The 16799-nt window shown below is 37.4% G+C and overlaps 2 protein-coding genes across 3 annotated transcripts in view; one reads left to right on the top strand and one right to left on the bottom strand.

Moving 5' to 3' along the window:
* Positions 1-105: 105 nt before the first annotated feature.
* Positions 106-4550, bottom strand: map10 (microtubule associated protein 10). The gene is made up of 2 exons (XM_079635328.1): positions 3536-4550; positions 106-2039 (listed from the first exon to the last, which is right to left on the bottom strand). The coding sequence occupies exons 1-2, from the start codon at positions 4389-4391 to the stop codon at positions 664-666; spliced, it is 2232 nt and encodes a 743-aa protein (XP_079491454.1). The 5' UTR covers positions 4392-4550; the 3' UTR covers positions 106-663.
* A 1502-nt stretch (positions 4551-6052) lies between these two features.
* The window catches only part of LOC307011050 (signal-induced proliferation-associated 1-like protein 2), a 149133-nt gene continuing 138386 nt past the window's right edge, over positions 6053-16799 (top strand). For both annotated transcript variants that reach the window (XM_079636320.1, XM_079636319.1), the window contains exon 1: positions 6053-6203. The gene's annotated coding sequence lies outside the window, so the exon portion shown is untranslated. The remainder of the gene's footprint in view (positions 6204-16799) is intronic.

Here is a 16799-nt window from a genome sequence, read left to right as displayed (position 1 = left end):
ATTCTATATTAATTTAAAGTTTCATTTGATTATCTGCACTTTTTATACTTTATTTTTTAAAATCCATGCTGTTAAAACAAAAAACAAAAAAAACAATCACAGTTTAATTTAAAATTAATTATTTCAATAGAGAATGTGGATGTGATGTTTTGCCAATAACTAAGAAATAATGCAAATGAATATAAACCATATAAATAAAAATATTATTTTCCACCTATTCAGTTGCAACCAGATTTGACAGCATATTAATCAAATACAACATTGCTGTTATACTTAAAAATTGAAGCATGTATACAGGGCATTGTTTTTGTATAAAAAGCATGAAGCATCTCATTTAAAACAAATATTCATTCAATATAATCCACATTCCCATGTTATCCATTCCAAACTGACTTTAGTTTCATATTAAACAGACTTTTATTAGTTCATTAATCATTTACTAATATATTCAAGGTTCTGCTTTAGAAACAACAACTGTGTTTATTGCTGTAAAAATTATTGTGGATTACAACAATTACAAATATATGAATTTATAATAAAACCATTAAATATTTATTGAAGCTGTATTTGAACACACACATAACTGTGCCGATAAATGAATGTGCATGTAAAAACATATTGAATTTTGAACATATTGCAGTTTATCAGATCAACACTGTCTAATCACAGTGTGTATCCTGGAAGTTTGTTGAAGACCAGTTCTGAAATGTGATGGCAATTCTGGTCCAGTCCCAGAGAGCCCAGTCTGTCCCGTTCCTCTTCAGCGCCTGGACTGGACTTTAGCACCGGGATATTAGCAGGTGAATCTGAGTCCCGGCTAAATGTCCTGCTGTTCTCAGCAGAGCTCTGGGATCTCCTCCGGACAGATGAAGCGGTGTGTGATCCCGGTCTCCGGCGTCTAACGCTAGAGGACAGGAGCTCATCCTCACTGTCGTCCGAAGACAGACTCAGAGCCGAGGTCTGCACACGCGGCCGGATGACGTGTGTGCCTTTGACAGACCGCTGAGGAGATTTCTCCGCTTTCACAGGAACTGGAAGACCTTTACTGTGACCCGAAGCGCCCGAAGCGCTGTTTGTTTTACGCCGGTTTGGTTCTGGACTGCTAAGCGGGTCAGGTGTGTATCCGTCGGTTGTGTTGAGGCTTGTGAAGTCGTCCTGATACTCTTCATTGCTCAGAGGACGGCTGCTCGCTCCACTATCTTCCCTGATGCTTTCTTTAAAACTCTGGACGCCAGGATTGTTCAAATCTGAGTCTGGACGGTCTGAACAGTGACTGAGCGCACTTGGAATATAAACTCCAACTTTTTTGTCTTTCTCAGTCAAAGTCGTCTCTGTGAAGGAGGCAACATGACTTTCATTTGAACTTGGTCTGGTTTGAGATTTTGATTTTGAACTGCTGACTAATGTAGTTTCATCTAAGTTGACGCCTCTGTAAACTGACTTACGGACATGTTTATGGTCAGGTGACGTCTGTCTCATTGGCTGGTCCGGTTTTATGTTCTGGTATTCGATGCATTCGTGCCGTTTGGTAACACCTGGTTTGACCAGCTTGAGTCTGAGACGAAAAGTGTTTGTCAAGCCATATTTAAGCGTCCTCTTAGGATGCATCTTTTCTTCTTCTTTCTTTGCACCACTTGCACTCTTCACTGATTTGATCTTGCATTGTCCAGGTCTCAGTTTAGGACTAGCTTTGATCGTTCTCTGATACTCAGATGCTGACGGGTCCTGTGCTGATGTGTACAGCCACGCCAGGTTAGGATGGATGGATAGCGGCTGCTGGAGTGGCATCTCTCCGTGAAGCTGTGATAGTTCGACTAGTAAAGCGTTCAGCAGCGGTAACTGCCTGATAACGTCCCCGAGTGGAGCTGAATCTGTCTCTTTATGCTGTGATCCTGGAGTTAAAGTTGACTTCCTCAATCTGTCCACCTTTGCAGACGTTATCTCTGGAACATCGTGCATGACAGATGATTCTTCACGATTTCCATCGTCTAGATCCTCTAGATTAAGACTCTCCATTGCTGCATGCAACCCTGTAAAGCCTGACACATGAAATAACAGTCAGAACATTGCATATTTGATTTTATGTTTTGTATCATATTTGAAACATCATGCTTTTATGGCTCATATAGTATGATATAGTAAAGAAATGGCACTTGCAGATGAAACTCAAAAAATTAAAATATCGTTCAAACTAATATATTATATAGACTCATTCGAATGACAAATTCGAATATGGTGCAAAAGTTCATTTATTTCAGTATTATGAAAGCTTATGTACAGCTTATGAAAACCCCAAACTCAAAATTAGAATATTGTGAAAAGGGTTTCATAAGCTGTAAGCCATAATCATCAAAATGATAACAAATAAAGGCTTGAAATATCTCACTTTGCATGTAATGAGTCTATATAATATATTAGTTTCACCTTTTAAGTTGAATTACTGAAATAAATGAACTTTTGCACCATATTCTAATTTTTCGAGTTTCACCTGACCTGTATAATCGAGGAGGAAAATACAAAATTTAGCAAAAATATGCAATTTGGTGCAGATGCTGATATTTACATGGACAAAAAGTAAGATGAAATTCTGAAGCTTGTAATGTAAATCAATCAGATTTTATAACAGTACAGCAGACTACTTAAAAAATATCAGTCATCACTGACTCACAGTGTCATGAGCTGTCAATCAGAGATTATAAAACTGGCTTTTCTGCAAAGTTGTGTCCTCGGTTTCACAGGCAAGGCTTAAAGGGATAGTTCACCGAAAAATGAAAATGATCCCATAATTTACTCATTATATTTGAGTAAATATTACTCAATATTAAAGTTATATTAAACATATCCTGGCTCTTCCCAGCTTTATAATGGGAGTAAATAGAGTGTTTGAAGCCCAAAAAAGCGCATCATCCATCATAAAAGTAATCCATACGACTCCAGGGGGTTAATAAAGGCTTTCTGAAGTGATTTTCTAAGAAAAATATACTTGATAAACTATAATCACTGGCTTCTGGTACCGACCGTACACAAGTCAGTTCCGGCGGAAGAGTGACCTCTGACCCTGGAGTCGTATGGAGTCGTCTGGATTACTTTTATGATGGATGGATGTGCTTTTTTGGGCTTCAAAATCATACCATTCATTCCCATTATAAAGCTGGCAAAATCCAGGTTAATTTTTAATATAACTCCGATTGTGTCTCTGAAAGAAGAAAGTCATATACGTACAACTAGGATGGTTTAGGATGAGTAAATGATGGGATAGTTTTCATTTTTGGGTGAACTAACCCTTAAGTCCCAGACTAAAATGCATGTTTGATGCTGTTTTAACCGAAAGCAACATATATTAAAATGTGTCAGTGTCTTTGTTCTGCCTCATGATTCACACCAGTATAAACATGTTTTTCTAAGACACATTTATAAAAGCTACTTGAATTGACCTAGAGCCTAATCTTGGCTTAATGTAAACCCTTTCTGTGAAACCAGGCCTTAATAATATTGATAATTTAGAGCCCTTAACACAGTAAGCTAAACATCCTACTTGTCCTCTCCTGGTTCTTCAGGCCGGAGCTGTAAAACAGAGGTGGAGGACAGAAAGTGGTGTGTTCTTGTGCTTCTTCAGACCACGAGACGCTCTGTTCAGTCTGAGTGAACACTGCAAGCCCAGGATGCTTGTCTTCTGACATCAGGATATCAGCTGACCATCCATCTTGTGAGAGAACATTAGCAGGATTGTTCTCATCTTTTCCAGTGTACAACACACTTTTACATTCTGCATGCAGTGACTTGAGTTCTTCTCCTTTTCCTTGGGTCAAGCCGACTTCATAGACTCTGTTATCTGGGATATGAGGGATTAAATTCGCTCCTAGACTTACAATTTTATAAGCCAGAGAAATGGCACCGATGCTGTTCCCCATGAGATTGCAGACTGGGGTGAACAGTCTCTCTCCATGCGCGCTCGGAGTCCCAATACCATGTTCACACACATCCAGTTTAATTCTCTCCATCACTTTAGCCAGGGATATCAATGAACTTCCTATAAGTTTGGGAATCTCATCTTTAACATCCAATACCATTGCGTAGAGAGGGGTGTTTAGGAGATGGGTGTGTAACGAGTGCAACTTCATCTTAAAAAGACAGGATTTGCCTTTATGGAAGGGATTCTTCAGATTGTCTGCATCGTCGGGTTGAGATAAAGCCTCAGGTGATCCGCACAAGTCAGTATAGCCTGATTTAGATGATATATCCTCTTGTCCTGATTGGTATATAAGAAGTGTGGGGAAATCTAAGAACCGGACACCCACTGCAAGATCCAAAACATTGCCACGTGATCCATCGACGCGGACGTAATCAATCACCAGTTCCAATGAGAAGAGAGTTTCTGGCGTTGATGACATGTTCCTTCATATACGCATTTACATATAAACAATCATTTTAAAGCACAAGATTGTCTATAACGGAGATGAAACGGCACAAGGAAGCGAGTGTGTGAGTCTGAGAGCGTCGCATCGCCTAGCAACGACATCGTCTCAGGATTGACACGTCACTGGCACCGTGGGATTCTGGGAGATGTAGTTGATTTTAAAGCAATATTGTAGTGTTTTGTTCAAAAGTAAAATGCGATTATAGCCTATATATTATTACTAAGTATAATACTGATAGATAAGTGGAAATCTGTTCTACTTATTTTATTTATATTCTCTGATACCTTTTTAAATTATTATTTTCTTTTTTTATGGTTTGCATATTTTTAACTATGTAAACTTGGTAATATGTTGATAATGAATGGAACATTTATATTGGTCTTGTTCTGTGGTTGTTAATAATAATAAAAGTAATATTTATATTTAATGTTATTTATAATACTGTAGGCCTACCCGTATTCCTCTTCTTCTTCTTCATCTTCTTCTTCTTCTTCTTCTTCTTCTTCTTCGTATTATTATTAACACAACCACAGAACAACACCAATAGAAATGTTCCATTCATTATTAACAATAGTGCATCAAAAGTATTGCATAGCTACACATTATTTATTGTGTCTTTATTTACATTTCAATATAAGGTGAAAAATACTGTTAGTCTAATTATTAAATATACAATTCTTTAAAATTGCACAAAAACATGTCATGAAGTTACCACACACTCACACACACACACACACACACACACACACACACACACACACACACACACACACACACACACACACACACACGCACGCACGCACGCACACGCACACGCACACGCACACGCACACGCACACGCACACGCACACGCACACACACGCACGCACGCACGCACGCACGCACGCACACACACACACACACACACACACACACACAGACACACACACACACGCACACAAACACACACGCACACAAACACACACGCACACACACACACGCACGCACGCACGCACGCGCACACACACACACACACACACACACACACATTTTTATTTTATTAAATTATTTTACAATTTAAAATAATGGTTTTCTATTTTCATATACTTTAAAATGTAATTTATTCCTGTGATCAAAGCTGAATTTTCAGCATCATTACTCCAGTCTTTAGTGTCACATGATCCTTCAGAAATCATTAAAGAAATGTTTATGTGTTATGTCAAAAAGAGCAATGTTTCCACACTTTTGACTGGTACTATAAATTAATTCAAGCATTGTACTCTCAATCTGGTTTGTTTCAAAATCCTACTTTATTTTTAAGACAAAGAAGAGAATCTATAAAGAAGATTTTGCCTCAGTCTTCCAGTTGGGGCCACTATTACTCCAGGTTCAGTTCATAGTTGTTATTAAACTGAAATCCAAGAATATTTCATTCTTAAATCCCCAAACAGCAAACAACATAATGTTAAATGACCTGGTGTGAAAACTATAAAGTTGTCTGAAATACCTCCACTGAAAAGTCTATTTACCATAGTATATTCTTGTCCACTCTTGTGAACAAGTGCGTGGGCGGAGTTAGGCAACAGCTCGACCAATCACAGATCGCGGTAGGCGTGGCCACAGACCGGCTTCACGCGATCCGAGCAAACGGCAGTATTTTGGATTGAGTGAGTGGAGGGTGAAGACAGCAGCTGCTCCGACAACATACAAGTGTTTCTGTATGGAATATGATCAAATCACTGGCTTTGTATTGTAAAGGAATTAGACTGCACATCATGGGACTTTCTTCAACTCGGAATGCTGAAGGTAAGGTCCACTTGTGCCGTTACTACTCACTTACTGACGTATTGTGTTGTGATTTTTGTAAGAATAGCGTCCGTTGAAAAACAACAGTGATTTGAGTTTCTTTTAGTTCAGTAAACAAGTTTCAGTTTTGGTGATATAAACCCTTATTTTTGTGACTTACAGCCTAGTAAGCTGCCTACCTAGGCGTCATAGTCGCGTGTTGCAGGTTTGGTCGTTTTTGGGCGCGTTCCTTGTTGTCAACGGTAATGATGCCCAGAAATTAGGAGTTTGATTGACAGCTCATTAGGTATTGAAAAAAGTCCTACTGTTTGGGAGGTTTTCATTGTTGTCTATTATGCGCGTCCTTGAAACAATACAGAGAGCTCAGGTGAAGATATCACACACATGCATGTATTAGACACATGCACTTTGTCATTTTGTATATTTAATGTCTTTATTGTGGACTGTGGAGTTATCAGGTTCAAATGCAGCCCAGGGACTGTGCTTTAAATAACACAAAGGCAGTCAAAATAAAGTTGCTTTTAAAAACAGGCTGTCAGAAATCCACTAGAGGGCTCTTGAATGTTCTTATGGATCAACAATCCAGTTACATGATGATGGGATTGTCAAATTTTCTTTATTGAAGTGATAATCTGTACCACATGTTACCAATCCATTCATCAGAATTAGGCATTTTAAGATGATTTAATGGCAGTTTTAATGTATAGTGCTTAAGTGACAAATGACAGATTGTATCCTTGATATGAGATGATACTTAATTTTGGATGATATTTGAGTATATTCATAGACTTTTGAATAACACACTCGGACAATATTGATCATATTTGTGGGTCTTTGGTATCATATATAAAAAAAAAACATTTTTTAGGCTTTAATCCATATAAAAAAGTACATGTTAAAGGAATAGTTCACCCAAAAATGACAATGATGTCATCATTTACTCACTTTGTTCCTAAACCTGTATGAGTTTCTTTCTTCTGTTGAACTAAAAAGATATTTTGAAGAATATTGGTAACCATACAGTTGACGGTATAGCCATTGACTTCCATTGAAGGAACATGTTTGATTATTGACATTCTTTGAAATAGCATATTTTGTGTTCAGAAGAAGAAAGAAAACAGGTTTGGATCAACATGAGGGTAAATTATGACAGAATATAATTTTTTTGGGTGAACTATCCCTTTAATGCCATAGGCTATATGTTTTTGGACATGTACCATGGTATTTTTTTCATGGTATTCTTCTATGTATGTACCATTGAAAATGAATATGGTAATGATGCAGTGCACTATCAAATTACCATATCTAAAACCATTATACTCTTCCATTGTATGGTATTTCTTTGTAAGGGAAGGAACAGCTTCCTCTTAGTTAATAATGAGCTGTCATTTTTTTATTCTGCTCTAAACAAAGAAATCATCAGAAGTGTTCTAGTATCTGCGTGAACAGTGTAGATATTAATGCAAGAGTCTTTGTGCTGTGCCACTCAAAGGACTTCAGTATGAGTGTTTTCTGTCTTCTGAACAGCCAGCTCGTATCAGATTATGGTCAGATAATTGCACATTTGATTAGACAAGTTACACAGCCGAGTCCTTGTGCGGTGCAGTGTCAAGGGTAATAAAGCCATTTTCTTTATAGCCGAATCAGTAATGAAACGTGGGAGACACGGACAGAGAAAATCCTTCTGATGGCCAGTTCTTTCCCACCAGCACACAAAATTACATCCCTGTCTCTGAGGATGAAAACCACCTGGAAAGCCTATATTCATAGACATATTCTAGTTTAATAAACAAAGACAACTGTGTGTGAACTATCAGAATGTTTATTTCCCTGAAAAGTGGTTTGGTTGCAAATGTTGGGGGGAAAAGCATTGTTAAAGTGCCCCTGTTATGCCTTTTTGAATGTACCTTTCATGCAGTGACATAGCTGATTGTAAATGTTGAAGGCTTGCAGTTGAAGTGCTGCTCAACAATTAAAGTGATTGTTTTTTTAAATGAGAGAATCGACTCTGAACTGCTGAAACGAGTCGTCAGTATTTCTAGTCTTAAAGGAACACTCCACTTTTTTTGTAAATAGGCTCATTTTCCAGTTCCCCGAGAGTTAAACAGTTTTACCATTTCCGAATCCATTCAGCCGATCTCCGGGTCTGGCGGTAGCACTTTTAGCATTAGCTTAGCATAGATCATTGAATCTGATTAGACCGTTAGCATCTCTCTCAAAAAAATGACCAAAGAATTTCGATATTTTTCCTATTTAAAACTTAACTTGTGTTACATCGTGTACTAAGACCGACAGAAAATGAAAAGTTGCGATTTTCGAACTATATTTTCATTCCTGCGTAATAATCAAGGAACTGCTGCCGTACCAGCAGCGCAATATTACGCAGCGCCTGAAAATAGTCCCCAGCTCTGTAACTTTTATTTTCTGTCGGTCTTAGTACACGATGTAACTACAGAAGAGTCAAGTTTTAAATAGGAAAAAAAAGTGGAGTGTTCCTTTAATTGACCCTTCACAGGGAGTTTTATTGACAGGCGATCTGACCAATCATTGTCCGACAAAGCAATCTGAGTTAGAGGATTTGAACTTGAGAAGCGGAGTGTACTGACGCCTTTCCGCGGTTAAAACAACATTCCTCCTGATGTTCATTCATGTTTATTTGATGCTATAAATGAACTAGAAGGAAGAGATGATCGGTTCACGAGCAGCTTTAACTGAGGCTCTATAGCGATCTGTCTGACACATTAAAGAGCCACAAAATTGTATTTATTGTTTAAATTTCTTTAAAACAAATACCAAAGTTGAGACTTTGTTTCATATCAAAAGTAACCCAAAAGTAACCTGGTCTGTGTCTGTCAGTGTGTTATCAGTGTCCTCTCTGCTCCGCGATGTGTTTTTCACTGCGTGAGAACATGGTGTGGCGTGAGAGCGGCGTAGCTTGTCGGACATAGCAACAGTAACTAAAGGGGGCTGGTCTTTGCGAACTGTCAATTCTTGCACGAACCTACGTAGGTTTGTAACAAATTTGCATAATGCCGACCTATGGTCTTCATTGGCCGCCTGCGAACTTTGAACAGACTTTGAGAAATGAGGTGCTGTGGAATGTATGAGAAAATTAACATGTTTTTTTAAAAACTTGGATTGTAAACCTGTTGTAGGAGACTCCGAAACAAAATTAAGAACCTTTAAAATAATAACAATACAAGGGGTACTTTTAAAGTCACAATGAAACGGCAGTAGTGACAGATCTTTTATTCCGTATGTGACAAACATCTGATTGTAACCTTATCGAAAAAGAAAAAATTAGTTGGTTCTGTGCATTCATTGTTTATTGGATTTTTTTTAGATTGCAGATGAGCACTTGCAATCATGAAATTGTTCACAATAAGATCTATAACATGCGTTTAGAAAATAGATTGGGTACATTTTCATTTCACTGTTGACTTTAAATGCAAATAATAAACAGCAACTGGTGAAACTAAAGAGAAAGGTGAATCTTATATAGACTCATTACATGCAAAGTGAGATATTTCAAGCCTTTATGTGTTATAATTTTGATGATTATGGCTTACAGCTTATGGAAAAAAAAAACCAAATTCAAAATTAGAATTTTGTGAAAAGGTTTTCATAAGCTGTAAGCCATAATCATCAAAATTATAACACATAAAGGCTTGAAATATCTCACTTTGCATTTAACGAGTCTATATACTATATTAGTCTCACCTTTTAAGTTGAATTACTGAAATAAATTAACTTTTTACACCATATTCTAATTTTTCGAGTTTCACCTGTATATATAAATTGATGAAATTTGCTGTGTTGTATATAAATAAATGTGACTTGACTAGTTTAGGTAAATTATGTATTTTCATTGTTATCGGCGTGTTTAGGCTTTCTTCTTTGTCTTCTTCTTATGTTCCCCTGGGAGAAACGAGAAGTTTGTCTTCCCATCGCTGGGCTTAGATGGCACAGTGACTGCAGAAGGATGTTTATCTTGCGTTGCACTCCTGAATGCATTCATAACATAATGACAGGAAATTAAAGCTCATTTTGGAGACTCGTCTTGAAAATAACATCTGTCAGGACAGGTGGACATCTGTTCGCTACCCTCACGTCGTCAAGCAGTTTTGTTTAATGTGTGAACCAGGTTAATAACACTATTTAGTATGCTTTTTGATGGGTTATATGCATTGTTTTAGTGTCGGAAATGTTTCAATTGAATATGATGGGGTTATGAGACAACATTTCTCAAACATACGAATCTTAGTCGTGCTTCTAATCCGTCGGATAAAGGAATACAATCTTGAGTTGTGGCAATAAGGACCAAAGGATGCCAAGACAACTGTTTATCGCTGTTATCGCCCTCATTGCGTGATATTACATGGATATTCCATGTTTAACCAGAAGAGATGAGATGGACTCCAAATGAAATGGATTAGTAGAGGCCATCTGCTCTTCATGTTTACTGGCAACTCATTCAACAAATAATGGATCCCATCAAAAATGGCCTTTCCTAAGGCAACAGTCTCCATTACTAATGCTTATAACATCTGTGATGTATACAAACCTTTGACTTAAAGTAGAGAACTTCGGTATGTAATTCATTCATCAACACGTTTGTGCTCCAGAAGTGAAAGATTCCTCAAATTATTAGTCTTATTTTTTAAGATATGATTGATTTTACGCCTTGGCAGATGATAAAAGAGATAATCCCACAGACTTGCATTGAAGGAAGGACTCAAATCATATAGAGATTCACAGAAACTTGATACAGGGTATAGCAATCTTTTGGTTTGGGTGCATTGGAGAAGAAATAAGTACTATGGGTTAACAAAAAGAACATCTGGTATTTTTTATTATTATTGTACATCATGTATGGATCTTTAGTCATGTGAATTTGTGCTTGGTTTGTAATCAGTCACCCGTCTGGTTCATTCTCTCTTGTACTTGTTAATGACCAACAGTTGTGACTGGCATCATCAGAGCAGATCTCTGCCAGATGCTGGTTGACTCCACAACAAGCCTGTTTGTTTATTTAAACCGTATTTGTGTAACTGTTGTCATTTGGCGGAGACACAAGTATCATGACATGTTTTGGAATGTGGCAAATTAAATCTTCTTTTAAAAACGAGTGTTTTGTCGGCTATTTAGCGGTCCAATTTTATTATGCAGCTACAATTAATTCTCAATTTTGTTGACGGCCATGGACTTTTTATGGTCAACATCAAGATTTTAGGTTTAAGTTTAAATACTGTAAACCCTACTGCTGAATATAATTAATTGGTTTGAGTTGGGTAAACTTAAATCAAACAAATTAGTTGAATAAAATTGTTTCATTTGAGTTCACAAAACCGACACATTTTAAAGAAACCTTCATTGTTTTGAGTTTTATGAACTTGTTTTTTTCCTTCAATTTAGACTAACTTAAATTCAACTGAAACTGGGCTGGGATTTCTATTTCCCAGCATGCTTTGCCATGACATTCCAAAGGGAGAGTAGATGCTAAAATTAAGTGTTATATAATGTTTTTTCTTGTCTGTAAGATTAATGTTAAGTGGGAGATTTAGTAGTGTTTAATGTTTAGCTATAAGGGTTTCTGTTATGTTGGGTACCCCCCCACCATGATGGGTACCATTATGGTGACGAGTGGAGCATGATTTTTAGTTTGAGAACAGATAAAATAAAAATAAAAAAATAAAAAATTAGCTTATTCAAATATTTAAAGTTAAGAGCAATTAAAATGTGGAAGTACAAAATAAAAATCTGAATGTTCCGCTTACTTAGACTTTACATTTCTTAACTTTTTGATGTAACTGATTACCTGAAATGTTTTAGTTTTGCCAACTTATTGGTGTTTACAGTGTGTATGTATAAGGGAAAGTACATTTTAGGTCCTCTAAACAGTCTCCATTTAATTCCATTTCTGCCTTCATCAGTTCGTTTTAAATTGTCCTGTGGTGTGACAAATGAACTTTTACATAGTCTCTCAATTAATGAGTTCATAAAAGATGCATGCTTAATAATTGGCAAAATGCTTCTTAAAATAGTTTTGCACGGATTAACCTGTCTCTCTCTCTCTCTCTCTCACACACACACACACACACACACACACACACACACATACACCAACCACAACCAATTTCAAATAAATGTCCTTTTTATCCATATTTGACAGTGGTCCTCATCTGTCTTTACTAACATTGGAAGTTGCATAAAGTTAAACACTGTGAACGACAATTCTATTATGTTTACAAGTTACATTTTAATGTGTGTCTTTATCTCATTTAAAAGTGTTTTTTATTTGTGTGGTCGGACGTTCATTTTATTTGCAAGTCAATTTGTGTAACACCCTCTCTAACCTCTGGCGGTGGAACTGTATCCTGATCTTTGGCTTGAGAGCTTGACATTATTCTTAGCTAAAGGACATGAATACACATGAAATCTGAGCAGATATTTATATATCCATCATTCAGTCAGTCGAATATGGATATCCACGCATCCACCCCGACAGACACGATCTCATCTTGCAGGTTAGTGAAGGAGACGCCCTGATAGAGTTTCTTCTTCCAGATGTTGCGTGCTGTCGTGCGTCTCTGGCAGGTTTCAGACCGAGATGATTTACTGGCCCAGGGAATATCTGTTGCTGCTAATTTTGGCATTGTCACTGACATTGCTTTACCCTTTTGACTGTTATTGTGTAGGGATTCAGTCCCATGATGCATCTCTGAGTGCTGTCACATTGTGGTGTGGCAGAGAGAGAAATATAATGTGTACTGTATGTGTGTGCTACATGCCTTATTTCTTTGTGGGTGGCATAGATTAAACAATGTGCTAGAAACATTGATAGATGTTTGGTCTATATTGACATGATAGCATCACGCAGTTGCTGAAGATTTGTCGGCTGCACATCCATGCCAAATCGGCTCTCCTGGACTGAGATCTGGTGACTGTGGAGGACATTTGAGTTTAGTGACTCACTGTCATGATCAAGAAACCAGTTTGAGATGATTTGAGCTTTGTGACGGCATGTTATCCTGCTGGAAGGATCCATCAGAAGATGATACGCTGTGATCATAAAGAGATGGACATGATCAGCAACAATACTCAGGTAGACTGCGGTGTTTAAATGATGCTCAATTGGTACTAAGAAGCCCAAAGTGTGCCAAGAAAATATATAACACACACCATTACACCACCAGCAGCCTGAACTGTTGATATAAGACAGAATGGATCATGCTTTCATGTTGTTTACACTAAACTCTGGCCTATCGAGACTCATTAAACCAGGCAACGTTTTTTTTTTCCAATCTACTATTGTCCATTTTTGGTGAGTCCGTGTGAATTGTAGCTTCAGTTTGCTGTTGTTATATGACAGAAGTGGCTCCGGTGTTTCTTCTGCTGCTGTAGCTCATCTACAATACTTACAGGTTCGACAAAAAAGTCTTGCCAACCCCAAACTTTTGAATGGTAGCCTATATCATCATCGGCCATTGAAATACCCACTTTGGTTGAACACTAGTCCCATGTTGTGATGCATAGCCAAAACTTAGCTAGTCAAAGTCAGTTTCTGAATCCCAATGACACTAGTTGGATCATGTGTGTGTTTTCCAGCCATGTATAATCATGTTACAGGCCCAATGTAGACTAAGCATGTTATGTTCTGCACAGCGAGCGCTACATAAGTTGTTTATCTCCTCGTTCTGTCACTCATCCCTTTCTGTGTCTGCCATCATGGCTTTACTGAAACATCTATATGAATGTTTGGCAGTAAATTATGCTGGGTAATTTGTATTTGAACATTGAAAAAATCACATCAAGTCCATTTTGTTGTCAGAAATGTTGCAGATTTTTTAGCCACACATCTTGCAGTATTTATGCATCAGGGACCGTAGTGGACGGAAAAAACAGTTTTTTTTTTTTTTTTTTGCTTGCTTTTTAAAATCACTTCTTTATAGACGCAATGGGATTTGTATCACCTGTTTTTTTTTGTTTTTTTTTTGTAATTTTTTTTCCCATCATATATATGTGGCAGTATGTATCAGTGATGCACATTTGTGGTTGATTTATGGATGGATGGAGGCCCATTATTAACACATTTCCTCAGAGTGTTAATGTATGAAATCTGTGGGATTGTGCAACTAATCTAGTCAAGAAAGATAAGGACGAACGTGTTGCGAATGGATTTTGAGCACAACATGGGCAGTTTCGCAGTCTCATCTTAGTGCATTTATATAAAATCTAACTCATGTGTATGTAGACAGACTTTTAGAGAATTTGGAACTATATGCTTTATAATATTAGTTTTGCTGTTTTGAGTATTTTTTGGGTTCGATTTTATGCGTTTTTCGCATCCATAGCAAGCATTTTGAGAGGTGTTTTGACAATTGACCCTTCGCAGAGAGCTTGATTGACAGGTGATCTGACCAATCTATCATAAGCCGCGTTTCCATTACCCTTCAAATTGCGCAAATTGAAATTGCGAATTGAAAATACGCTCAATGGAAACACGTCAATTTCGCAAAAACTCTCGTTTATCGCAAAAAAGTTTTTACGCTCGCATGAGGAGGTTTTTCAGCCAATTCGAAAAAGGAGTATTTCGCAAAACTGCAATGGAAACAGTTTTTGCGCATTTACAGTCACCTGACTTAGAAGACGCGGTGTGTTTGGGGTCCGTGTACGCAAATAATAATAATTATCATCATTATAACATTTACTAGGCTACATATTTAGATGAGGCTTTTATCCAAAAAAGGAACAAAGCAATTCGTCAAATGTCATTCATAATACGGGTTAGACAATAATAATACAGAGCTGAGATTATCACAAATAAACACAATATTTTGACGCATATCTAATAGGGTATGTGTGGAGTGTGGAGCGCGCACTAGCCTACATGGCACGGAGGCGCGGGCGTGAACACTTGCATTTTCCTATTAACAGTGAAACAACTTAATATAGCCTACTCTATAATTTCTGGTCATACAGAAAATAATAATACATTATTTGTAACTACTTTTATTTGTGTAAACAATAACAAGAAAATGTTGTGCTTTTGTAAAATAAAATAAAACAATCAGGCGCGTTTTCATGATCTCCCTGAACTGGAGCGCGAGAACTGAAACATATAGCATGTAGCTAAAGCTTGAAATGACCACTTTAAAACGAACAAATTCGAATCGAAAGCTATACATTTTGTTCTGATTAAGTAATCCGTATGAAAGGTGCATTTCTCTCTAAAAGAGCATCTGCTTAACAGCGGAGATGTTTTTAGCCGAGTTAGAAAACAATAGGCTAGTTTAATAATATTAATGGCTCTTCTAATTCAGCACTGCGGGAAAATGTCAATTCCAGGTTCTAATTTGGCCTTAGAAAACCAGTAAAATCAACATGTTTTCCATATTAATTTGTGAATATTTTACATGTTTAATAAAGGGGAAAAAAGTCATTAAACAAACATCTGAAAATTCGTCGATATTTACTTTTTTGCGCAGCAGTTGGTGTAGCCAGTTCAAATTAAAATTGTGGTGTTCAACTTTGCGTTTTAAAAAGACAACCGTTTATTTTTCGTTTTTCAATTACGGGTTTAAAAAGGAAAAAACGAATGGACACAAAAGCAGCCTACATGGATCGTTTGGAATAGGAGACAGAGTTCTATTAAATTCATAAAATAAACAATAATTAACCTATAGGAATACTGGATTCTAAACTTCAAAGAAATGCCACAATCAAAACCTCAGAGCAGAAATGAGGGTGAAACACCCAGAAACTCCTTATATTTCGTTTGGAATATAAGGGTCTTTCCCTGCCATTAATGCTTGGATAACACGTACGTCTCCTTCCATTAATAATAATAATGTCTAATGCGGCTGTGAGATTATATAAACCAACGTCCGCTGCCGTGATTTTTGGAATGACTTATCGCGAGAGAAAAAAGGACGTTTTAGTCGCATAACATCGGTTAATGGAAACGCCGTCATTTCGCAATAGTTTTTTATCGATATTTAGATAATAGCGCAAAACATTTGCGCAAATCTGTAATGGAAACGCGGCTATACTTCGCCATCCGCCATTTTGTCGGACAAAGCAGTCAGGAGAGTTAGTAGATTAACGTTGGAGGATTTGAACTTGAGAAGCGGAGTGTACTGACGCCTTTCCGCGGTTAAAACAACATTCCTTCTGATGTTCATTCATGTTTATTTGATGCTATAAATGAACTAGAAGGAAGAGATGATCGGTTCACGAGCGGCTTTAACTGAGGCGACACAGCGATCTGTCACGACACATTAAAGAGCCACAAAACGGTATTTGTTTAAATTTCTTTTAAAAAATGACCAAATTGGAAAGGTGAGACTTTGTTTAATATCAAAAGTAACCCAAAAGTAACCTAGTCTGTCAGTGTGTTGTCAGTGTCCTCTCTGCTCCGCGATGTGTTTTTCACTGCGTGAGAACATGGTGTGGCGTGAGAGCGGCGTAGCTTGTCGGACATAGCGACAGTAACTAAGGGGGGCGGGTCATTGCGAACGGTCAATTCAGAGCCACCGAATGACGAATACGAAAAAAAGCATACGAAAATTTCGGACTCAGTGTGCAATGACCATA

This window comes from Phoxinus phoxinus (assembly GCF_949152265.1).
Source record: "Phoxinus phoxinus genome assembly, chromosome: 14".
NCBI lineage: Eukaryota > Metazoa > Chordata > Actinopteri > Cypriniformes > Leuciscidae > Phoxinus > Phoxinus phoxinus.
This window is presented reverse-complemented; position numbering and strand designations above follow the sequence as displayed.

Bases quoted from the DNA above. Each gene is read 5' to 3' on its own strand.
- map10 (XM_079635328.1), bottom strand. From the start codon at position 4,391: ATGTCATCAACGCCAGAAACTCTCTTCTCATTGGAACTGGTGATTGAT. The intron at 2,040-3,535 runs GTAGGATGTTTA...TTCATGTGTCAG, and splicing joins GAAGAACCAGGAGAGGACAA to GCTTTACAGGGTTGCATGCA.